The sequence below is a fragment of the Amborella trichopoda genome, chromosome 11 (assembly GCF_054954075.1).
Source record: "Amborella trichopoda isolate Santa Cruz 75 chromosome 11, AtrichopodaSantaCruz75HAP2 v2.0, whole genome shotgun sequence".
NCBI lineage: Eukaryota > Viridiplantae > Streptophyta > Magnoliopsida > Amborellales > Amborellaceae > Amborella > Amborella trichopoda.
The window spans coordinates 28,963,504-28,989,261 of NC_142346.1; the positions used below are offsets into that span (position 1 = coordinate 28,963,504).

Consider the following 25,758-nt stretch of genomic DNA (forward strand, 5'->3'; position numbering starts at 1 on the left):
CTCCACCTATAAGATTCTCTCAAAGATTCTTGCAACTAGATTGAAGGTCTCCCTAAGTTACCTCTTCCTCTTAATCAGCTTTTGTGGCTTAACAACAAATAATACATGTCTTAGTTGCCCGTTTAGCAAACCTCTCAAGCCTTTCTAGTCAATGAGGCGTGGCTATCAAACTCGATTGGGAAAAAGTCTATGACCACGTTGATTGGGAGCTTTTCAATGAAGATTAGGCAAGAACGGGATTAAAGGCTATACTTCTTTATCCATTATCATCAATGGAACTCCACAAGGGTACTTCTGCATCTCTAACGGTTGAGGTAAGGCGACTCCCTATCACCTTTCCTTTTGGCAATAGTGGGAGAACTTTCCTCAACTTCCATTTCATGCCTCCACAGCCAGGGAGTTCCCCAAGTTTTCTGTTCGTCTTGTAGTGGTCCCATTATTCCCCACCTTTTATATGCTGACGACATGATCATCTTCTGTGATGCCTACCCTTCACAGCTCGATAGCCTCTGGTTGTTTCTCAAATCCTTCGAGCTTTCCACAAGGATGAAGGTAAACATGGCCAAAACCTGTTTGATGGGCATTGGAATGACGGACAAGGAAACAAGGCCTTTTGCTCATCAATTGGGCTGCAGTACTGAAGCTTTGCCTTTCGATTATCTAGGCCGTCCCTTATGTCTAGAAAAACCCAGGAAACACTTATGGGACACTGTCATTGAGAAATTCAATAGGAAGCTGGCAAATTGCAAAGGTAGGCTTCTCTCTCTTGGGGGTTGGATCACCCTCCTAAAAGCTGTCCTTGCTGATATGCCATTCTTCTTATGTCCCTTTTCCATATCCTTGCTTCATTGGCATCCATACTTGAGGGCCTCATGTGCAGGTTCCTATAGTCCAGCAGGAAATGAGGGTAAAAAAAACACCTCATCTTGTGGCACTAAGTGTGTAGACCCAAGAAAGCTGAGGGGATGGGCATCTATAGATTGAGTGAATTCAACCTAGCTCTTCTAGCAAAGTTGTAAAGGAACAGCCCACATTTGGAAGGAGGTTGTGGCCGCTAAATATGGAGCTAGGGGTTTAATTTCCCAAGTTCCCGTGCCATTGAACCTCAGGGGCTTGGATCAGCATAGTTAAAAGTAGTCCTCTATTCACACCAAGGGTTACGTTCAAAGTTGGCTGAGGGAAATGGATCATGTTTTGGAAGGATCTTTGGACAGGACTTCAAACTTTATTCAACCTTTTCCTTCCCTGTATCCCATAGTTGCTAACCCCAAAGCCCACATTTCAGATTATGATTTCATAGCCGACACTATCATTTGGGTCCCATTTTTAGAGGGGCATTTTCGGATGAGGAAGCCACTCAACTTCTTACCCTTTGAGATCTATTTCGGGGTTTGTTCTTCACCATCTAGGGTGAAGAGTCCTTACTTGGGGCCCCACACGTAGCAGGAACTTCTCTGTAGCTTCCATCTACGCAGACTGTGTGCATAGACACACCCCTAATACTGTGTTCCATAAGAATTGGTCTGCTCCTATTCCCCCAAGGGTCTAGGCTTTTGCTTGGATACTTGCAAATTGCAGGGCTTTAGAAGCGACCAGTTCTAAAAGAGGGGTTTCCACATGCCAAACCTTTGTGTATTCTACTTACAAGTTGAGAAGATGGCTGACCACCTCTTCCTCCACTGCCCGACCATATTCTATACGCGCTCTGACTGCTTGATTCCTTCATTATGACCTGGGTGACCCCGTGGACGGTCAAACAGCTCCTCGCGGCTTTCCTTTCTTCTTCTCTCCCTAAAACAGGATGCAACTTTGGAAGATCTTGGTCTTTGTGTTGCTATGGGTTCTCTGGAATGAAAGAAATAGTCGTATTTCCCGAGGTTTAAACCACTCCCTGACGACCATTGTAGAGTTCCTAAAAATTGCTGCCTACTTTTGGGGCATGAAAATGCCACTTTGTGCCTATGTGGGTGGTTAGATGCCTCGATCTCGCCCCCAGGTCGGGTTGACCTCGTGGCTCGTGTCTCGGGTTTCAAAGAGAACCCGAGACTTGAGACTGCTCTCTCGGGAGCCTTGTGTATAAAACAAGGGCAGGTACACCAACCGGTGAGAGAAGAATTAGGGTGTGAGGCAAGACACACCTTACCTGAGTTCGTGATGCACTCGGGCTGACTCGCGTGGGCGCACTCTTAGATCACGATGGAAAGCCCCCCAAGCCTATGGCTGATTCGCAATCCCCTCCCTTGACCCGTTCTCTCCTGTTTCTATAATTGCACACGCACATATTAGTATACAAGACAAGTGGGTTAGAGGACCTCACTTTGCCTTTAGGTGAATGCACACGAGTGTACATTCAAGGGGAAGAATAGAAAGCTGGAAACCAGTCTGATGTTCACCTAATCTTCCAGACAAAGAAAAGAGAGTAGAATAAAGATGAGAGGAAAGGAGGGGGGAATGTTAGAAAATGAAAGATTCCTATGGCTTTCAACTAATCTCTCAAAGAGGAGAAGAATAAACTCTTAGAGGCTGGTTTGTTTTTCACCCAGTACCCCAAGGAAGGAACTTTAAAGATTGGTATGGCTTTCAACCCACACTTTAAAGAAAGGGCTTTAAAGACTGATATGGCTTTCAACCAGTACTTTAAAGAAATGGCTCTAAAGACTAGTATGGCTTTCAACCAGTACTTTAAAGAAATGGCTCTAAAGACTAGTATGGCTTTCAACCAGTACTTTAAATAAATGGCTCTAAAGACTGGTATGGCTTTCAACCAGTACTTTAAAGAAATGGCTCTAATGACTGGTATGGCTTTCAACCAGTACTTTAAAGATGAAGTGTGTGTTTTAGAAATGAATGAAGTTTAATAAGGTCAAGAGAGAGAAAGAGAGTATGAAGAAATAGAATAAGGGAAGAGATGAGGAGAAAAGAGTTGATAGAGATGAATGAGAGAGAAGAAATTTGACCAGGTAGCTAGATTGTCGCAGGGCAAAGACTAGTGCGGTGACTGATTTAGCATGGTAGCTAGATGGGCACGGTGGCTTTGACCGGCACGACAGTTAAACTACTCGACTACAAAACCAACACACTGACTAAACTGACACCACGGTTAGCTTGACGTAGCAGCTAGACGGGCACGGTGACTCAGACTGGTGCTGCGGCTAAACTGCTCGACGGCAAGACTAACTTGGCAGTGCAAGGCTTAACCTATCCTCTGGTCAAATGAGAGAAGAAAAGTGAAGAGAGAAGAGATAGAAGAGAAAAAAGAAGAGAAAAGAGGGGGAAGAGGAAGAGTTAAAGAAGAGACTGAGAAAAGGAGAGAGGGAAGAGAGAGAGGGAAAAGAGGAGAGATAAGAGAGAGAGGTCAGAAGAGTGAAAAAGAATGAGAAGAAAGGAAAGAAGAGAGATAAGAGAGAGATGAGAGATAAGGGAGAGAGAAAGCAGAGAGAGAAAGAAAAGAGAGAGAGCAGAGGAGAGGGAAGATGAGAAAGGAAAGAAGAGGAAGAAAAGAGGGTAAGGAGAGAGAGAAGAGAAGAGAAGAGAAGAGAGATGAAGAGAAAAGAGAACAAAGAAGATGAGGAAGGAAGTCATGGATGGCATTAAGTACTGCCGTTCATGACAGGAGAGAGGTGAGAAAGGAGTCATGAACGGCAATGGGCATTGCCATTCATGACAGAAGGGAGAGAAGGAGAAAGGTCATGCGCAACGGTAAGCACTGTCGTGTATGACAAGAAAGAGAGATGAGCGAGAGTCATGAACGACAATAGGTATTGCTCTTCATGATAGAAGAGAGAGAAAGAGAAAGAACATGGACGGCGATTGGCTCTGCCGTCTATGATAACTGAGAAAGAAAGAGAATGAACATGGACGGCAATAGGTTTTGCTGTCCATGACGGGAAGAAGAGATGGTGAGAATGAACATGAATGGCGATAGGCTCTGCCGCTCATGACAGAAGAGAAAAAAAGAGAAAGAACATGGATGACGATAGGCTCTGCTGTCCATAACTGGGGAGAGAGAAGAGACATACACGGCAATAAGCACCGCCGTGCATGACAAGTGAGAGAGAGAGAAGAAAAGACATGCGCGACAATAAGCATCGCCGTGCATGTCCAGAAGGACTCAGAGACGACCCGGCCCGCTACTCGGGAAAGAGCCTAGGTCAGTGTCCTTTGTCAGAGAATAGGGAGAGAGTCGTCATGCGTGGCGATGTGTACCGCCGTGCACAACAAGAGGAGTAACTTGGACAGAGGCCCGACCCGCCACTCGGGAAAGGGCCCGACTCACTATACTCATCCTAAGAAGCCTAATAGAGGAAAGAACGTCATGCTCAGCAGTAGATACCACCGTGCATGACAGAGGAGAAAGAAGATAAGTAGAGAAAGGAAAGAGGAGAGAGGGAAAGGAAAGAGGAGAGAGAAAGAAAGAAGAACAGAGAGAAAGAAAGAAGAAGAGAGAAAGAACGAAGAGGAGAGAGAAAGAAAGAATGAAGAGAGAGAAAGGAGAGGAGAGAGAAGGGAAGAAGTGGAGAGAAGGGAGAGAAAAAAAAAAGAGGAGAGAAAAGAGGAGAGAAAAGAGGAGAGAGAAAATTACCTTAACCCAAAGGTACTAGACCTTTTCTTCTCTGTCCTCTTTCTCTCTCCACGTTGCCCACTAACTCAAGCTAAAGCCTTAATTTTTATTCATTCAATTGGGGTCTATTACATTAAGATATTACGTGTATATATAGAGATGGGGCCCAAACATGGGCGGATGCCCAAAATTCACTCTAATTGTTGAAAATTAAAATTTAATGGAATTAAAAGAAATTTTAAAAATGGGGGTAAAATGACGATTTTGCCCTTGCCCAACAATTCATGTAATTCCAATTCAGTCCCTACTGCTGCCCTAGAACGTGTGCAATCTTACAAAGTTGATTCGGGGTTGTTCCGATGCTCGTTCTGCCAAAAGATGATTGTTTTCTTGTTGGGCTCGAAATGACGATCGTTTTGATACCCATTTCAAATCACGAATTGCGTTTTTGGGCCACGATCATGTGATGCGAAATTTGTGAGAAACTTGCGATCTTTGGATCAAGATTGCGCCCATTTCTCTGCATGTCTTCACGATTTCTTCGCTGAATTATAATGAGCAGGCCATCACAATCATTTGGCAACAAGCACAACTCGATTTTGTGCCTAAACGACAATTTTCCACTTTTGGATTTTTGGCCGGAATCTGAATTCCGTTGGTCGGAATTTGTAGCAACTTCGTCGTTCTCGTAGGTCGAATCCAACCGTTCATCACATGCGAGGTTTGACCCAAATGTAGCCTCAGACCTCGAGCACGCAATGGAATTGGTTTCATGTCTGATCTGTTGTGCGAGTGCCGTGACATGGTCGCTCGATCGAGATGTGTCGCTGTTGATTTTCCTGCATTTTTACCATGAATCGTCAACTTCTCTCTAGCTTTTCTTCCTGCTCGGGCAACATGGTGGGTCATGCCACATATCAAAACGCTCAGCATGACGAGACGAGCATGCTCCCAAAGTTTGGGCTCGATCAGACTAAAGACGAGGGAGATACGACCTTCCAAAGTTGAGCCCGAAACTGTGAAAGCCAGTCTTCATTAATGGCAACTGGTGCAAGAAGGGTGCACGGGAATAGCATGCGGCCTATTCCTTTATAGTATTTCGGCCATAACTTTATCCTGGAGTATCTGATTGAGCCAAAACTTAACCTATAGGGGTTTTCGACTGTCCCGGATCCAATAGCGGTGGTCCCACAACCATTTGACGCTCTGGTAATAGGGTTCCGGTTATAGGGTCCGTTTAAGGGTGCTAGAGGCTGATTTTTCTCGAACTGTTTCTTTGGGGGTATTCTTTCGAATCACACTTCCGAGATCTTCTCCTTCTGATGGTGCATTGGACACACTGATTCTACTATGGCTGAATCAGTAGTCATCCTAGAAGGGCTTAATGGACGTTAGCAACTTTTGGCAACTTAATAGTAAAAGGGACTCAAGAATGCGATATCATGGGCAGCAAAACTGGAGCCACCTCCTTGGAGACTGGCTTAACTGTTTGATCATATGTCTCGCCTTTGCAAGGCATCTTCGGACACTTTCACCCATCTACCCAGCGGAGCCAACACCTTGCTGACACATTGGCCAAGGATGTAGTTGTAGTAGGCCGACTTCTTTTGCCACCAGTGCACTGAGGAGCGGTTTGCATCTTCATTCTCTCTTCCTCATCTTCATCTCTCTCCTCTCTAAGCCTTCTCCTATACTCTCTCTTCTATCTGCTGTTTCTCCAATCCACTGCTCTCTCATTCTCCCTACCCACTTTTCACTATTTAAGGACCTGTACCACACCATGCCAGTTGTGGGCTGTTTCCTTGATAGCTATAGTTTTTGGATGGAGCACTTGGCTATGTGAGCTGCTTTACTTTATCTTGCATTATTTTCTTTTCCTCTCACTTCCGCCTCAATGTTGTTTTAGAGCACCTGCTTAATGGGTTGCCTTTTGTTTCTAGAGCACCCGCTTCCCCGTATGCATGTGTCATCTTAATTCCTTTGAAGCAACTTATATTAGTTGACCTATGATAGGTCCACACATTTCCTTTAAAGGTTAATGTGGACCTTAGGCTTCTGGACCATAATGTCAAAGGCTTCTTGGCGACACATAGTATAGTTTATGTATCATTTGGGATATCAACCGGGAGCTCATTATTTTCAAACTTCACTTGTAGATTGTTCACAATGATTGGGTTGCACATTTTTGCACCATTAAGGATATTTGGGGAGCGATGTCTATCATTATGGTAGTTCTACTGTCTTAGCTTATCATTCTATAGGGATATTGCTTTGCCACCATTTACTAGGTAATGGGTGCCTTGCGCAAATACATGGGATGACTTTTCTAATTAGTTCCATATACGTGTCATATACCATTTGATAAGGCTCGGTCTCTAATGTATAATGCTCTTGTGGTGTGCATCCAGAGTGAGTCTCCTTTTGGTAATCACCGGATTCAGTTTAGTAGTGGTCATTATGTTTGTCCTATCAGCATGCCTTTGTTTTAATCTTTGTTTTGAAAAACTTGTTGAGCCCTGCACGTGAATCTATAGATCTTCTTTGTATTACCAGAGTTGAAATTTTCTTTAACCATGTGATATTTCCTCTAATAAGAAAATTGTGTTTTCTCCATGGTTACCGGGCACTGGATCTTGAATAGCTCCTGGGTTGGGAACGGGATTGTCGGATCGACATGGGCCAAAAGACCCAGTAGTCCTGGATCGCGATTTGTACAACGTATCTAACCTGGGGTTGTATCCCATATATAAAGGATCTAAATCCCAACACTCTTGGGATCTGGATCCCATTGTGCAAAGGCCGCCTTTCCCACTTCATATGGGATCTCAACCCCAAAAACCTGGGGATGACGATCTATATAAATTGGGGTCCTCGATCCATAGCTATAAAGGATTGCAGTCCCAAGGCTAGGGAAACTAGATCCCATTGCGCAATGGACATGGTTTTCTCTTCCTATTGTGTTAAATGCTTTAATTATTCTAATTCTTGATATGGTTTATACAATTACAACTCTAGTTGAATATCTATTGTCCTCAATCTATATATAGCTCTCTCATTGTTTTAATTCTTGATGTTTGGGATCACTACAGGATATAGATGGAGATCCACAAATATTGGGATTGAGATCCCTGAATTGGGGGATCGAGATCTTATGCATGATAGGCATCAAAATCCATAAATAGCGGGATTGAGCTCCCTTTGGGGGGATCCAGATCCCTATGAATAACTGATTGAGATTCCTAGAAAAAGGATCGAGCTCCCTAAAAAAAAAAAGGGAGCTCCGATTGAGATCCCTGATTTGGAGAGTGAGAGCTGGTTTCAGGAGCTGGAACTATGCCCTTTGGGGCGATCCCAGTAACTATGGTTTTCTCTTTTAATTGAAAATTTTCTGTTCAAGAGCGTGATCTGCCGAATGTGGATGTGAAAAAATATACAGCTGCAATATCCTTCTTGAGGATGGGTGCGACTATGCTGAGAGTGACATGGGTTCTCTAGTTGTATAGAAGGCTGCGTCCCATGCCCTCAAGTACTTGAATTCTATTTCCTGACTAGGCATATATTCCAGAATATGTGGTTACTTTTCTAAAACAACACATATCCCTGAATTTATAGCTCTAGTGCAGTTTCTAGGTTCAGAAAATTAGTTTTGAATGAGTGGACTTATGTTTTTGATGGCACCATCTATCTTATATTGAGATTGTTTCTTGGACGTGGAAGTGGATATCTAATTTCAGCAGATACATTTATCTTTTTCATCCAGTTGTGCTTTGAAGGAAACTGCCATTTCTGCTTTGGATCTGGAAATTTTGTTCATCCTGTAATTTTCTGCTTACATTTGGAACCTACGACTGGAATTGGGTTTGAACCGATTCCATTTGGGTGCCCCTGTGGAGCACTTGTTGGGATCCCTCTAAATGCCTTTGAATTATGACTTCCTTTGCCTCTGGTATAGAAGCACTTCTGTCACTCATCTGCTTCATGTTCCCTTTGAGCAGGTTGCTTTATGTTTCTTATTCCAGGTTACCTTGGGATTATTGTTTATTCCTAGTAACTTGATCCTGATGTGCTCATAATGTGATATATTTAAAATCACATTGCTCTGTTTATTCTATCCCTTATGTGACATGTTCGAGTAGAATGGTTATTTTCATTCCGATGTGCATAGAATGGTTATTTCATTCAGATGTGCATATGCATCTTAATGCTGCTTTTACTTATTGCTGAAGTATTTTGTATGTAGTTGTACTTTAAATTAAAACAGAAATTATAACAGAAAAAGTTTCTTTGTTTGGTCGATCAGAGGTTACTATATAACATTTATTGTGTTGAATGGTCCTTCATCTGGCATTTTATGTAAGCTGATAATTCGACCATGATTGAGCAAAAATAAATGTTAGTTAAATACCAAGTCAGGCATCTTGATCTTTTGGCTGCATCTATTTTCTGTAGCTGTCAACAGCGTGGTATCCAAGAGTTGGTCAAGGTTGGAGACCCTGTGCTAGCTGGAAAGTTTCTCGATCAGGTTTGATCCCATTACTTATACATAATGATATGGTGTTTTCAAGGACTTCATCGAGCTGTCATTCTCACTAAATATGAAGTGGCTTTGCTTGCAAATTTCAGATTGATTTGTAGCTGCATTGGCTTTTATTTTCTTGATATATAGTATTAAAGAAGACGTAAGCACAAATGGACGCCATAAAATTGAAATTCATCACTGAAACTCCAAGTGTGCAAACCTCTGTATCCCTAATGTGACACCCAATACCACACATTCTTTTCCATTAGGCTATTGCTTTTTTGATTCCTTGTATCCCATAGCTCTGTCCTAGTTTGGTTCCCTTCCAATGGTCCCTCCAGCTCCATTCCGATATACTTCTTTCTCTGGACTTTGTTATGTGCAAACCTCTCAATCTGCCTGAAAAGATAACATTAAATTAATCTCCCATGAGGACACCCCCTTTTCCTAATTTTGTTGAGAATACCTGATGCAATATCCTTTGGAATTTCTGTCTTCATCCATATCTGCCCTGCAATCTCATTGGCTGCTATATTCCAATCATAGTTGTTGGGATCAGGAGTGGGATCAGTAGTGGGATTGGGATTGGGAGTGGGGGATTGTGAAATTTTGGTAGAAGATCCCTATGGTTGGGAGTGTCATATGTACAATGCATATCTAGATCCCTAAATGCCAGGGTTCAAGATCCCAACCTTCTGAGGATCTTACTTTCAATCTTGCTCCCAACCTCTTCCTGATCTAACCTGAACTGTGCTAGTCAGTTGTCGGGAATGGTGGCAATCCTGATCTAAAGATTGGACCTGACTTGTTTAGGACTTGGCTCAGTCTTGAGCCGAGTTGACTCAAAAACAATTTGATAAGACACTTGGAAATCTATGCCTTACTGCAGGATCCACATTTTGGTTGGAGGAAGTAGTATTTCTCTGGTATGTAGATGGCATGTTGTTCTTATGCGATGCCAATTCTTCTCCAGCAGAGTGTTTAAGAGTGATCTTGAGATCAGAATTAACATAAGCAAGAGCTATTTTGTTAGAGTGGGCTAAGAGGCTGGTAAAACTGGAGTGTTAGGTGATATGATGTGATAGTGTATGTGGTCAACGAGATTCTCTGTAAACATGAGGTTGGTTACTGTGCAAATTGAATCAAGGAAAATTCTTTGGAACCTGTTGATGGAGAATTTCAAATGGAGGCTTGCAACATGGACTAGTTGATTTTTTTTTCTTTTGTCACAGAGGACTTCACACATTAAGGGTATGCTTCTGTACTAGTTTGATGTATCATGTGGTCAGTTTTTGGGTTCTGGTGGGGTTGAAATTAGAAAGGACTCTGTTTAAGGATTATTTAAGTTGTACAATTATACTTCAGTATAGCTATCTCTTGTTCTTAACCCTCTTGTGGTCTGTATTATTTTGGGATTTTAGGTATTTCTAGATTTTTGGTGAATTCTAAATTGTTGAAGGACAGTTTGATCAAGTGAAAATATATGCAAGACTCTTTATCTGGATTTCCCATTACCAACCTTAAGGCAAAGGTTGCTGACTTAATGGTGGTGTTCAAATATCCAGAGCAGGAAACATTTCCTCCCCCGAGGGATGTGAGTCCTTGTGGGTATATTCTCCCTTGCAGGAGGTGTTCTGGCGAGTGGTTTGTATCTTCAAGCTAGGTTCTTGGGATTTTTCTCAGATCTGAAGCTGCTGATATTAAACTTTTGGCTAAGTTCTTTTATCCTGTTTCTTTGGTGATTCAAATTTCTGGTCCCCAATGTGGTGGTGGTTTCTTTAGAGAAAGTTGCTCTTGGAGATACTCTCCCTAAAGGTTTGCATCATCCTTGTTAAGTTTCTTGTGAAGTCATTTAAAGTTCTGTTGGGTAACTAACCAAGAGACCATGGGTGAAAAGCAGATTTTCGATTTTATCGAAATCTGCTTTTCACCCATGGTCTCTTGGTTAGTTACCCACTAGAGTAGTTTAACTGACTCTCTGCATTTCTGATTTTACTAGCACTATAGATATGCGTAAATCAGATGAGTATAATCGCATCTAATATTCTGCGTTGTTAGTTATCAATTATGCATCTTCTTTATCTAGAAATTGATGGTCATTTAGTTGTTAACTGGTGCATCCATAATTTATACTCTCAATCTTCTTGTTTTTGTGTGAATGTAGAAATTCCTATTGAAATAAACAGGCCATATAAGAATGTTTCTACAACTAGTTGTCTTTAAAGAGCATGGTACTATTAGATGCCAAATGGTTCTTGTTTAATGAATTTCAGAGCTGCCCCCCTCAAACGGTTACCTCATCATTGAAGCTAATGGTGGTTTGAATCAGCAGCGTATATCGGTATGTTATTTTCAAGGATAATGAGAATATATAGTGAATTGAACTTCTTTGGGAACTTTTCATATTAGTGGTTTTTCTATTGTTTGTTACAACTTGATCAAATAATGTTTTTTACTCAATAAAAATTGAGAAAATGTAATAAGGGTCCATTTGGGAATTTCTAAAATCCAAGATTTGAAAACACCCCCCTGTTTGGTTTTCACATAATTATTTGATTCACAGAATCAAAGATTTCTCCATTTTTGGATTTTTTTACAGCAATTATACAAACCAAAATCCTTTGGGAAACCTAATATTTCCAAAATCGATGACCTGTGGATTCCAATCATCGAGCCCATTCAAAGAAAAGGGCCCTACTCCCATGGACCTTCTCTGTCTCTTTTGCTGTAAAACCCTTGCTTCTGTCTCTATCTCTCTCTCTCTCTCACACACACACACACACTAGTAAAATGCATACCCATCCCCAACTTTCTCTCATCTCATCTCCCTCTCTTTGATCTCTCTAACCAGACCCCCATCTCTCTCCTGTGTCTGTTTGATCTTCCCTTTAACCAGATCAATCCCCATCTTGGGCATCTCCCTTGCTGTCTTTAACATGCATAGTTGCTGGAACTTTGTAGGAAAGGTCACGGACAGGCTCCGGAACCTCGATTCCGCGGTTCCAGCTAGGAATCTTGGATGGGACGCGGTTCCCTATATTGTGATCCACGTTCCGAGCAGGTTCGAACTGCAGTTCTCACGGGTGTGACACAGTGCCTATGATTTTTTCTCTATTTGGCACTGGTTCATGTACCATGATTGAGTTTTGTGCCCAATGGTATTGTGAACCCACGTATCATTCTTGATCCCTTAAAACATATTATTGCGATTCCTACCCCATGGAATCGCGCTTCCCTGTGACAAGGATCGTGGTTCCTTGATGTAGAATCATACGGACGACGATCTCAACCACAAGGAGCTTCCAACAATCCACGGTTCTGCAGACCCGCTCTCGCTCCCGAGAATGCACCCGCACCCGACAACAATGTTGACATGTTCTCTAAACAGGTCCACCCCTCTTTCCCTCTTCTCACTCTCTTTCATTGATCTCCTTCCTAATCATAACCACTGCCACTTCTCTTTGCATGCCAACTCCTGTCCCTCCCTTCCTCCTTCCCCCCCCTCTTCTCTCTCTCTCTCTCTCTCTCTCTCACACACACACACACACACACACGCACAAACCTTGCCAATGAAAAACTCTAGAAATCCCATTGTGAAAGTTTTGAGCATTGAACATTGAGCACTAAGACATTGTTTCAAATAACTCTCAGCTTCAATTTCACTAGAGGTGGCAAACTGTTCAAATCTTCTAAAGCTTTTACTTCAAAGCAATTACTTCTCTCGTGAATCCCACCTGAATTGGGTAGAATAGATTCAGTGAATGTTCTTAGTAGAACAACTTTTCTGGTCCAATCCAATGAATCTGGTACTGTAAAAAGTTTTACGAATTGAGACTTTCTAAGAATTTGCGAACTGGATCTGTTCCAAAATTGATTGGCAGGCTCACTGATTTGCAATAAATGCTAGATTTGAGCAAAAATTTGCTAGCAGGTGAGATTCCTTGCTGTAAGAAAACTGATTAAGCTTGAGTTTGGAGCTAGGTGGATTAAGTATTAACCAGCTCAAGAATTAATCTATCTATTTTGGACCAAGGCCCACAAAAATGTCTCAGCCCCAGCCCCAGCCTTTGAGCTGGAATGACATCTAGAAGTTGTATCCTTCTACCCGTCCTCCCATCAGACATCTCTCTCTGGGCCTTCCCTCCCTTTTCCCATCTTCCCTTCTTCTTCTTCTCTTACCTCTGCTAAGTCTGCTCATCCCTCTTCTTATGCTCATGCCCTTGCGAAACCTAGCTCCAGACTGGGTGGTAGGGATGGGTCCTTTGGCAATCCATCCCCCTCTTCTTCCTCTGTAACTTAGTCGACTCTAGCTGGGGTTCCTCATTTCATTTCTTCCCCCTTTCTCCCGTTTGTTGTTCAATCCATCCCGGAGGAAGTCACGGTGAGTAGGACTAAGTTTCAGGCGTCGCTGGTTGGGAGGTTCCTTCCTGCTAGGGATGACATACGCGGAATCGAAAAATGCGCTAAAGGTACCTTCAAGGAGGACAACATGATCTGCAGGCGTTTGCTGAGAGGAGAAATCATTTTCCTATTTCCTTCTCCAAAGGAGCTCAGATCGCTCTACAAGTAGGAGTCAACCTTTCTTTCAAAGGGATGGCTTGCTCGCTCCGTTTGTGTTCACCGATGGAGGGGTCTTTCAAGAAAAAAAAGAGTTTGGCTCACTCTGGCGAACATCCCCCTACATGCATGGTCTCCTGAGATTTTCAGGAGAATCGTTGCTGCCTATGGCTCTGTGATTTCCGTTCATTGGATCTCACTAGAGACTCTTCCTATGGGTTCTATTCGGCTGTTGTTGGAAATCCTTGATGCTAGCTGGATCCCTCAAACCATCTGGTTAGAGGTCAAGGGCTTGTTCTATCCTATCAATGCATCGTGGGTGCAGCAGGCGTCCTCACCCTCTGCTCATTTCTTACTCTTTCCAGCCCCTGATCCTTCACCGAAAAACCCACCATAGATTTGGACTGAGGTCATTAAGAAAAATCGGCATGCAATAGGCATCGTCGACGTCCGCCCGACCCAGCCCGAAGTTTTTCGAGCACTAGTGTGAGGTGGTGCCCTCGTGCGACTCCCCTTTCTCCTTCCAAGCCGGGTTCTTCTAGTCGACCCAATGACTCGATTTTGGCTGATAATACTACTTCCCCACATCGGCCTGGTAAGGAATTCTGCGTTGACGTTTCACCCTCTGCTCTCTCTCGGGCTTCAATGTCAGTCCCAACCCATCTTCACCGTCTTTTCCTCAGCCCGTCCCTAGCTCTTCCTCTCCCGCCACGTGTTCTACCAGTGCTCGCCTTGGGCAGGGAGCGATCCATCCCTTCAACACGCGTCTTCCTCCCCCTGTCCCTCAGTACAATGCCCCCTCGAGCCTGTGCCTCCTTTAAATGCGAAGCTTCGGTCGCCCTCTCCCGCCGTCCACCCGTCTAGTGATTCATCCATCGGTTTCGAGTCAGGGCCACCTGTCTCCTCACTGTCCTCGCTGCCTTTGCTGTCCCCCCAGCTGTCCCTGTCTTATCCCTGTCAGTCGCCGCCGGCCTCAATTGCTGCAGTCCAGCCGTCTCCTCCCTCTGATGGACAAGTCCTCATGTTGCCTGAGGAGGGGTCTTCCCTATCGACCTTCCCCGGCTTTCACCCCCCTTTGAAGTCAGCGCCTCCTCTTCCTCTGACAACCCCCACGCCGTTTTCACCCCCTGGCCTCTCTCCGACTCATCTCTCGATGCACTTTTTCCTTTTTTACCTGAGTGCTGCCTCCCCTCACAGCCCAGCCTGCAACCCCCTTGCTTCGGATTGTCCTCCCTGTTCTCTTGGCTTTGTCATTGTCCACTCCATGGACCAACCTCCTCCCATCCCTTCGTCCTTAGCTCACCTTCTAGCCCCACATCTTTCTTTCACCCTGCACCTGGTTCAGGTCCACAATGTGCACAACTTTCAAGTGGCATGGCCCCCTTCTTTCCCGTCCTGTTGTATTCCCACTCCTCCATCCAGACCTATCATTATGTTGCCTACTTACCCTCTGGGTTCTACGAGACACCTGCCTTCAATCTTCTCGCTCCCCAGACTTCTCTGGTCCTGTTTGTCTCTCCTCCTCAGTTGCTTACCCCCTCTTACTTTTACCCTTCTTTGTGGCTTTCAGCACCCTCTCAAGTGGTCCCCCCCTCTCTTGCCCCAGACCTCCATCCTTCGTTCTCCCATCCTCTGCACTTGGATGACGAGACGCACCCAATTCCTGATACCCCAATCTCCCCCATTCACGACCTCGAGGCAGCAGAGGTGGTCAACGGGGATGGGATTGACAGTGGTGCTGCTGCAACCCCCATCTCGCCCCCTCTGCCTTGTGAAGCCCCAACTCCTATCTCTCCCCCTCTAGTTCTAGTGGCAATAGAGGCGGTCAACGGGGATGGGACAAATGGTGAGCCCCTTTCACCTCTCATCTCTCCCCCTCTGGCTCTTCAGGAGACAGAGGTGGTCTACGGGGATGAGACGTACCGTGTAGACACTGCAACTCCCATTTCTCCTCCTCTGCCTCTCAAAGAAACAGAGGAGGTCGACGGCAATGGGACAAATAGGGTTGACGCCAGAATGCTCGAGATGTACAGAATCATGGGTTTTGCCTATGATGGAATCGAAGGACCAGCGCATACATTCCTTACAGCAAACGCTCAAAGCAGGATGCAGGTGAATTTTAGAGGAAAGAGAGAACTTTGTAATCTTTTTTCTTCTATCCCTTTTGAGGGTCAGCCCGCTTTTAGCCTGTTTCTAAACTCCAATCCGACTACCTTGAGGAGGTCCCTTAGACTGGCCCCCTCTCCTCCACCCAGTGTTCATAGATGAAGTTGTTAGTTTGCAACGTAAGAGGTCTTGGAAGTCGTTCCAAGAAGGATGTGGTCAAGGATCTCACTTCCAAACACTCACCTGCCATTCTAGTTCTGGTTGAAACCAAACTGACCTTCAGTTCATTCGCCAGGTTTGGGGTAGGAGACCTAGCCAGTGGGTTTCCCTAGCGGTGAATGGGGCGTTAGGAGGCATTTGGGTAGTTTGGAACCCTGCTGATCACACCCTCACCTCCTCTTACATAGGGGAATTCTCTGTCACTGTCTTCTTAACTAGCACTTTCGATGGAATACCTTGGAAATTCTCTGCTATCTACGGTCCTATTTCCTCTAATCTCAGAGAGAGGCTTTGGAACGAATTGGACCTGGTAACCTCTCTGTCGAACCCTATCTGGTGTCTAGGTGGTGACTTTAACGTCACCAGATGGGCCCACGAGAGAAATTCCTCATCTTCTAGCTCCCAAGGTATAAGGGATTTCTCGGACTTTATTAGTCGGAATGAACTTTTGGACATTCCCCTCCAAGGCTGTAAGTTTACGTGGTCTAACCATGCTGCAAATCCTACCCTCTCTAAACTCGATAGGTTTCTTTTTTCTCTGCATTGGGAAGAACTCTTTTCGAGATCTTTAGCCCAGGCTCAACCCTAACCTACCTCGGATCACTGTCCGATCCTTCTTGACACCCTAGTTGTTAAGAGGGGTCCTTGACCCTTCAGATTTGATCTCCTCTGGCTGCAAGAGGAGTCCCTTCCTCCCCTCTTTCCAGCCTGGTGGTCTTCATACTCCTCTCTCGTCTCTGGAAGAGCAGGATTCATCCTTCAGTCGAAACTTCCACTTCTCAAAGGCTCGCTCAAGTTTTGGAGCAAGTCTATCCCTAGCAACTTCTCTCAAATCAAAACTTCTCAACTGGCCACAGTTCGATCCCTTTACCATATAGCGGAGGAAAGACTACACTGACTGATACAGAGCTTGAACTTAGGAAAAAGACCAAACTGGAATATCTCTCTACCCTCCACAAAGAAGAGATATATTGGTTCCAGCGATCGAGAGTTAAGTGGCTAAAAGTAGGGGATCTCAACACTGCTTTCTTCCATCGGATTGTCAACTGTCGTAGGAGAGATAACTCTATCTCAATGATCAAGAATAACAACTGCACCTATTCCCAACCAGATGAGATAGAATCAGTAATTGTAGACTTTTTAAGTCTCTTTACACGGCTCCCCATGGGCCTAGACCCAGAATGTCCTCTCTGGATTTTTTGAGTCTCTTTGACAATAGGGCACAGTTGTTAGAAAGACCTTACACAGTAGAAGAGATCATGCTAGGAATTGATGCTCTTGCTAAGGACAAAGCCCCCAGCCTAGACGGCTTTCCAATAGCACCTTTTAAGGCGTTTTGGGACATTTTTCGTCTTGACTTTAAACTCTTTTTTGATGAGCTTTTCCTTCGGGGTAAACTGCACAAAGCAATTAACGCTACTTTCATTGCGTTAGTTCCCAAAGTGGAAGAAGCATAGGAAATTAAGTATTTCCGCCCCATCAGCCTGTTGAATTCTTCCTACAAAATTCTTGCCAAAGTCCTTGCAACCGACTCCAAAAGGTCCTCCCGTCTATAATTTCCTCTTCCCAAACTGCTTTTATAAAGACAGATAGATTTCGATGGTGCCTTAGTGACTCACGAGTGCATTCACTCTAGACACCTCGATAAGATTCCTTTTTTGATCTTCAAAATCGACTGGGAAAAAGCTTATGACCACGTTGACTGGTCCATTTTGGAAGAGCGATGCTCATATTGGGTTTCCAAAACTGTTGGAGGAAGTGGATGCGTGGTTGCTACTCGCACCCACATTTTTCTATCCTTATCAACAGTATCCCTAGAGGGTTCTTCTCTTCTATAAGGGGTCTTCGCCAAGGAGACCCGCTCTTACCCTTTCTGTTTTCTATAGCTCCCGAAGTCTTCAGTCGCTCCTTATCCTGAGTGTTTTAGGCAAGACTACTCTCCGGCATCAGAAGCAGTAGACAAGGTCCAACAATAACTCATTTGCAATACGCAAATGACACTTTGGTGTTCCTAGATGCTTCCCCTAGGGAAGTGGATACCCTGTACCTGTTCCTCAAATGCTTCCAAAAGCCAACCGGCTTCAAAGTTATCTTTGAAAAATCAAGAATGATGGGGGTAGCTATTTCTAATGCCGAGATTAGAGGGCTCATCCCCAACTGGGAATGCAAAGTGGAGGACCTACCCACTACTTATCTTGGACTCCTCTTGGGCTAGTCAAACCCAAAAAAGGACAATGGTCCCATGTTATCGATAGGGTGGATAGGCGCTTGGCTGGATGGAAAGGCCATCTTCTCTCTATGGCAGGCAGGACTGCCCTTATAAAAGCTACGTTATCTAACTCTCCTGTCTACCTGATGTCTCTCTTCCACATGCTTGCTCTCGTGGCTAATCGTTTGAACCAGCTTATGTGGAACTTCCTTTGGTCGGGGCAAGCTCAAAAGACTAAATTCCATCTTGTTGCTTGGGATAATATCTCCCTTCCGAAAAACCAGGGTGGTCTAAGTATCAGAGTTCTCAAAAAACATAACCTTGCGCTTTTCGGCAAGTGGTGGCGGCGTCTTGCGACCCAGCTTGACTTCCTGTGGGCTCAAGTTCTCAGACACAAGTATAGGATACCTGAAGGAGCCTGGGTGCCAGATAATTCCCATAGGTATAACGCTTCAGGGGCATGGAAATCTTTCTCCATAGCCTTCTCTCTCTTCAAAAAACATTTAAGGTTTCTCCCAAGAGAGGGATCTCGTGTGAGATTCTGGTCAGATCTTTGGCTGGGCTCTTCACCTCTGAGGGAGGCTTTCCCAGCTCTCTTTTCGTTGGCGGTCAACCAAGAAGCTACAGTGGCGGATGAAGTGGTCCTCACAGGTGCAAGGAGAACCTAGAACCCTTTCTTTAGGAGGAACCTTATCGAAGAGGAGGTCACCCAATTCCAACTTCTTCATTATGGCCTTCACTCTCACTTTATTTCCAACCTAGGGAGAGATGTTATAGTTTGAACCCCAACTCCCTCGGGTGAGTTTTCAGTGGCTTCTTTCTATAAATTATTAGCTCAACCCCCTACCTTCTCGGCCAACCCCACTGTTATTGCATCAAAAGTGTGGGCTACTCTCACCCCACCTAAGGGCCAAACATTCAACTGGCTCGCTTGCTCTCATATAGCCCTCACTATAGATCATCTTCAGAAACGAGGGATTTCTCTTCCCAGCAGATGCGCCCTATGCGAAAAGATGAGGAGTCTAACCCTCACCTTTTCCTTCACTGTGACTTCTCTTTTGAACTTTGGGGAAAGATTTACAATTATTCGGCATGGAATGGGTCACTCCGCCTACGGTTAAGTTTCTCATCTCCTATGAGCTTCATACCCCTTGGCCGAAGGCTAGCAGAGCCCTTTGGAAGACCACCTTAGCGGCTACCATGTGGAATATTTGGCTAGAAAGGAATAACCGTATTTTCCAAAGCTCAAAATTACAAACTTCAGCCCTCCTGCACAAGACTTTATCCTTGGTTTCCTTCTGGGCGGCGAACCACAAATTGTTCTCGGGGATTCCAAGGACTCAGTTCCTTCCCCAATGGCATAATATCCTCTTCCACTACCCAAGACAACCACAGAGATCCAGCTTTTGGCAGCCACCCCCAGAAGGAACCATCAAGTTTAATTTTGATGGGTGGTCCTTTGGGAACCTAGGTCCAGCAGGGGCTGTGGGGGTCTTTAGAGATTACCAAGGTGACGTTATCCTTTCTTTCTCAGAGCACCTTGGCCCCATGGAAGCTCAAATTGCAGAAGCCTTGGCTCTCCTTCTAGGCATGAAAAAGTTTAACCGTTCTTGGGGACTATACCTCATTGTAGAAGGAGACTCAAAAAAATGTTATCTCATGGGCTAGTAACACGTCTCCCCCGCCTTGGTATCTCATCACTACACTTGAGGAAATTAAACATCTTTGCAGGGATATAGACGTCTCATGGCGGCATACGTGGAGGACGTCCAACGACTTCGCAGACCATCTGGCGAAAGAGGGAGCTACTAGGAAACTTCACGACCAAGCTGGGGTCGTCTCCTTTTTTGGACAAGGCCTCCGGCTCAGCACGCCTCCTTAGCTCAAACTCAACCTATCAAATAACCATCTCCAATGTGCACTACCTAGTGGAGCTTCAAAGCAGTAGGAGAAGTCGTTTTCCGGCAATTGGGTAAAGAAGAGACAAGGTTGAAGCTTTGAGACATTGTTTGAGGAGAGAGACAGAGAGGGCCAGGAATTCACATTACAGAGGGGAGGTTGATTGGGAGAGGAGCAGTGTAGAGAGAGAAAGTTGGTGGTGGATATAGAGAGAGAATCCTAATAATAGGCAGTGTAGATAGAGACATAGCAACTGAAGAGAGAGAAAGAGCTGAGAGAGATGTGAGAGAGAAATTAGGGTGTTGATATATTTATATATTGAGAGGCTTGGTAAATAAGAAATAAAATGCGAGAATCCTTTTTCAACCAGGTTGTTTTGTCCAGTTGTATTATGAGAAAGGTTCCTACGATGCCGTCTGATTTTGATAAAAGAATGATGTCTTTGATTTTGATATTTTGTTTCTCTCTCTGTTTTCTTGTCACTGGATTTCTCTTTATTTGGGTCATTGGTGGTCTGATACATATTCATGGATTCTGTTTGGTTGTGCAAGATAATTGTTTGATGAAATGCCCAACAAAGATATGGTGGGTCCTGTTTGATTACCAAACACTGGAAATGGAAATGTTTGGAAGGAATCCATGAATTTCCAAATTGGTTCTCAAATAGGAAAAAACAAATATTTGAGCCGGGAATCATTGATTTTTAAAGTTATAGATTTTGAAAATCTTTGGATTTCAGTTTCCTCAAACCCGAGTGGCCTCTAAAGATATCCCTTTCCATTTCCTTATTTCCCATTGCATGCTGTTTATCAGGCTTTGTTCTGTTGGATGTATCCTAGTAGGCGATGCGTTTTTCGTTGTTACAAACCCCAAAAAAAAAAGTGAAAAGAGAGAATGAAAAAGATAAAGGAAAATTTTTAAAAAGTGGTTTGGCCTCTTGATTTAGTGTTTCTCAATAATGTCAGCAATTTGATTCCCAGCATACCCCTACCCCTACTACACTGAAAAGAAAACTAACCTCCCACTAATGTGTTTTTTTTTTTTTTACAATTAAGGTTTTACAAAGTAAATGCTATTACCTCATTTTCTGTTTAGAAAATGAATGTCATTAACTGTTTTTCCTGGCAGATATGCAATGCAGTGGCTGTGGCTGGCCTTCTGAATGCCACACTTGTAATCCCAAAGTTCCATTTAAATAGTGTCTGGAGAGATTCGAGGTTAGGAACAGAGTATTAATACATTTCCTGAATTATGACTATTTTGTCTCTGCTCTCTGTCTTGATAATATGTTTTTTATAATCGTATTGAGTTCTATGATTAGTTGAGCAATACAATATGATGTGTACTTTTCAATTTTATTGTTGAAATGTTACCTGTTATCAAATATTTCAAGTACAATTATCCCTCAAGCTAAAATATATGAGCATAACAAAGTAATATATGACATTGCCTGAAGTTGTCCTATAACTCCCTCATGATTTCACGTCGACATCCCAAAGAGTACAAATGGGCAAGACAATGAAGAATTCCTGCACGTATCTGTAAGATATTGTGTTTTGTGTGGCTGTATAGGTTCTTTGTATTGCATTTAAGGGACGAGCATCATTGCTCACTATAGTTCTGCATGGCTTCAAGCACATAGTTGCATGGAATGTGAGCGAAAGAGTGCATATTTTTCTGAGGGGGTTGAGAGAACCGGCTTTCCTATACATTTTAGAACAAAGTAAATATTTCAATACCAAATATTTAATTGATGATGAGTACGTACTTGAGTGAAAATATAATATACGTCATCACATTTTTTTCTATATCTGCCCCTTTGCCTCATAGCTGAGGATGGTTTAATGACTTAATGTAGGTATATATAAAAAATTATTACAAGAAGGGATTATTTTGTATGTCTTGATTTTTAACTTTTATCATTTATTTAGGGATAGGGCCTTACGAGGTCTGCTCTCTCATCAAAGTCTAAAATCGATATCAAATCTGATTTTTTTTTTTTACATTGTAAATGTGAAATCTCATTTTACTTTAAGAAAGTGAAAGACTGTTCTTTTTAATATAATTGATGGTGCACCAAAGAAGAAAGCCACCATTTTTCTATAGAAAGGTATGTAGGGCTTCTTGGATTGCGTTTGATGTCTTTGTTGTTCATTTAAATTCTCTTCCTTCTATCAATCAAAGTTTGTTTTCAAATTAAAAGAAGAATATGGGAACATGTTGTTCAGGAAGTACCATTTTTGATATGTGATAATGTGGTTTTGAGGTGGTGGCATGACTCTGTCGTGAGTTCAGATAGAACTTAAAGTTGTGAGCGAACAGAGTGTGGATGTAGTGGGGTAAGTTTTGAAAATTCATGGATTCCAGTATCTCTCCATAATATCGAAGTGGATAATGTAAAAGTTTGTGTATATGTTTAGGTTGGACATAAGGAAACTTGCAAGGAGAAGTTTTTAATTAGCTGGAGGAATTTTATAGGGACATGTTTGTTTTGTTAAAATATTTCTGGATTGAACTTTTCGCTGTTTTTTTTGTTATATGGCCTGCAGATGGGAAAGATTTGTGACGATAGGTGAGAGGATTATTGTCTTGGCATGGCTGACATGTCCGCTTCAAGTGCAAGCTTGTTCATTGCAAATAAAGCTTATGTTTGTTGTGATTAGGATCTATGAAATAAGTGGCCATGTCATGTTCACAATATTTTGACAGATCCAATAGAGAGACATCCAACAAGGATAGCAGATGCCTTGGTGTGATTTTCCATCCATGCCATGCTCTATTCCTCCACTTTTCATTTGTTTCTCATGTCATGTGTCCTTTGCAATGAACGAAAAGTCGACCACCTGACCGCCTAGGCGTTGTCAAGTCGGATAGCATTAGGCGGAAGAAATTAGGCGCCCACCTAGGTGGTGTAAAAGGCGGGCACCTAGGTGCTGCCTCGACTTTGGCGGAAAAAGTTTTTCATGAGAGGGCAGAGATAAGGATTTGTTGGGCCATTCTTGCCCCCAAAAACAATTTTAGTGAACTTTAGAGTGAGAAACATCTTGCAAAAAACTAGATTTGAAGATTTTTTGAGAGATTGAAAATTTTTTCCAAATCCTCGAATGGTCATGATATTAAAGGATATTCATCCCCAATATTGAGGCTTATAAAGGATGTAAAAGTGGAGATTTGGGATCCCAAACATTTCGGTTTGACCCGAAATCGAGTCCACTTCAAGAAGGTTGGTATATTTCAATAGTTTTTACCAGGTTTTGTATTTTTCTCCCCTTAATGTCTAATGATGCTATTATTTGTTTTTATCTTTTTTTTGATAATGTGTGATATATATATATGATATGTAATTGTCTATTTGGACTATTGTTTTCCATTTTGATATGTAGTTTGGGTATTTGGGAAAACAGTTTAATAAACAAATCCATTGCCCCCAAATTGAATGAATATTGTTTTTTACTTCTTTTTTTTTAGTTGTAAACGTGAATTTACTTGTATGATTCATAAACCATTTTTTTTATTTTTTATAATTGAGTTCATAGCCTTTGTTGGTCGAATATAGACTTTGTGTAGTTTGTAGCCTTTGTTGGTCGGATATGACTTTTTGCTAATAACTTTTGAAACTTTTGTGACATGTGAGTGACTTGTGATTTGCAAGATTTAAAGGACATCTCGAGTTGATTTTATCTTTTAATGTTGCTTTTGAGTTATAATTATTTCATATACAGTCTAAAGTCGTAAATGTTTATGTTTGATCTATGCTTCTGGCTTCCGACATCTTAACAATATATTATATACAAAACTTATTGAATAAAAAACCACACAATTCTATATACAATAAAATGGGGGAAGGTGTGGGGGATCCAAATTTAAAAAAAAAAAGAAAAAAACAACATTGGCCGCCTTAGTACCTAGGCGGCCCAGAGCCCCCACTGCCTATTCAGCTGCCTCCGCCTTCTTGGATATGGGTCCTTTGAGATTATTCCTGTTGTATATATGATACTAGTTCACTTGAAGCATTCTAGGATAGAGATCTAGATTAGGTCCTGACTGAGATGCCTTGCAATTTCTGATCTAAATGGGGTTTGGTTGCCTCTGGAATGCTAGTAGAGTCCTCTAGGGTCCATACTGCCTGTGAAAATTAGCTTACTTTTCAAACAATTAGGGTAGGTTCGCCTGTGTTTGTTTTATGTTGGGCTTTTTGAGCCCCACTTAGTGGGTTTCCTGCCCAGCATATGGAATTGGTGTGTTCTCCGGAATGCTGGTAGAGTCCTCTAGGGTCCATACTGCCTACAAAAATTAGCTTACTTTTCAAACAATTATGGTAGGTTCCCCTGTGTTTGTTTTATGTTGGGTTTTTATGAACCCCACTTAGTGGGATTCCTGCCCAGCATATGGAATTGGTGTGTCCTAGTTCTCAAATAATTCCATCATTTTTCTTTTGATATTTAGAATGTACACTTTATGTAATTAACTAATTACAAGTTTAGTAGTATACATGGAAAGCAAGTTTAGTAATAATAGGAGTACAAATGAGGAATTAGTTAAGATTGATGGCCAAGAAGTATCTAAAAGAAATTATTTTCGATATCTTGGGTTGATAATCCATGAGAATTAAGAGATTGAGGAACATGCTGCACATAGAATCAGAGTTGGGTGAACGAAGTTGAAATGTGCTTCTGGAGTCTTATGTGATCATTGCATACAAGTGAAACTGAAGGAGAAGTTCTTAGAACGGCTGTAAAACCAACCATGCTTTATGGGCTTGAATGTTGGGTGGTTAAGAAAAAATATTTCTATAGAATGACTGTTGCTGAGATGAGGGTCTTGAGATGGATGAGTGTGGTGACAAGAATGGATAGAATTCGAAATGAATACATCTGAGGGAACTTAAAGGTATCTCCAATAGGCAATAAGATGAGGGAAGGTAGACTTAGATGGTCTAATCATGTAGAACGTCATCTTAGAATAACACCAGTTAAGACTTAGGAGGGGCAATTTATTTCAAGTGGAAGGCTCTTATAGGGCAAGGGGAAGGCCCAAAAGGACATGGATGGAAGTAGTAAGAAAAAATATGTTGATTTATGGTCTGATTGAGGGTATGGCCCTTGATATAGCGGAATGGCGGAACATGATTTGTGTAGTTAACCCCAAATAGTTGGGATAAGGCATCAATGATGATGATTTTTTATTTTTTATTTTTTATTTATTTTTTCCTTTGCATCATTTTGAATCATTTTCATTTTCTAGATAATCATTTGTTTTGGTGTTTGCCACGCTCATCCCTAAGTAGCTAACAAACCTTCATGATTGATGCTAGAAACTTTTCTTGAATGATGATGTTCACTGTCTCAATGTTCTGATGATATTTGTTGTTATGTTTGATATGTTTCATGTTACAGAATATTGAACTGAATTACATATTTACTACCATTTCTGGATGATGCAGCAAGTTTGGAGATATTTTTGATGAGGAGCATTTTATTGATATACTTAGAAATGATGTTAAAGTAGTAAAAGTGCTTCCGGAGGCTATATTGCAGCAGTTTGACAATAATATTAGCAACATTGTGAATTTGAGAGTTAGGGCCTGGTCAAGTTCAACCTATTACCTTGAAAAGGTCCTCCCCAAGTTGTTGAAACTAGGGTATGCATTTCCTGTCCCGCCTTCTGAACTTGCAAATATGTTGTTCC

General features: G+C 42.6%; 1 protein-coding gene across 7 annotated transcripts in view; it reads left to right on the top strand.

The window, feature by feature from the left end:
- LOC18431105 (O-fucosyltransferase 9) overlaps positions 1 to 25,758 on the top strand; it is a 50,691-nt gene that overhangs the window by 11,290 nt on the left and 13,643 nt on the right. For 4 of the 7 annotated variants that reach the window (XR_016044229.1, XM_011623887.3, XM_020665332.2 and 1 more), the window contains exons 2-5: positions 9,011 to 9,083; positions 11,354 to 11,421; positions 21,199 to 21,287; positions 25,514 to 25,711. Coding sequence is in view for 5 of the 7 variants with exons in the window: in XM_011623887.3 (XP_011622189.1) it covers positions 9,011 to 9,083; positions 11,354 to 11,421; positions 21,199 to 21,287; positions 25,514 to 25,711 (428 nt within the window). In the remaining 2 variants the exon portion in view is untranslated. Of the gene's footprint in view, positions 1 to 9,010; positions 10,896 to 11,353; positions 11,422 to 12,346; positions 12,469 to 21,198; positions 21,288 to 25,513; positions 25,712 to 25,758 lie in introns of those variants that run through there. The other 3 variants (XM_088851666.1, XM_088851667.1, XM_088851668.1) reach the window with 3 other exon arrangements.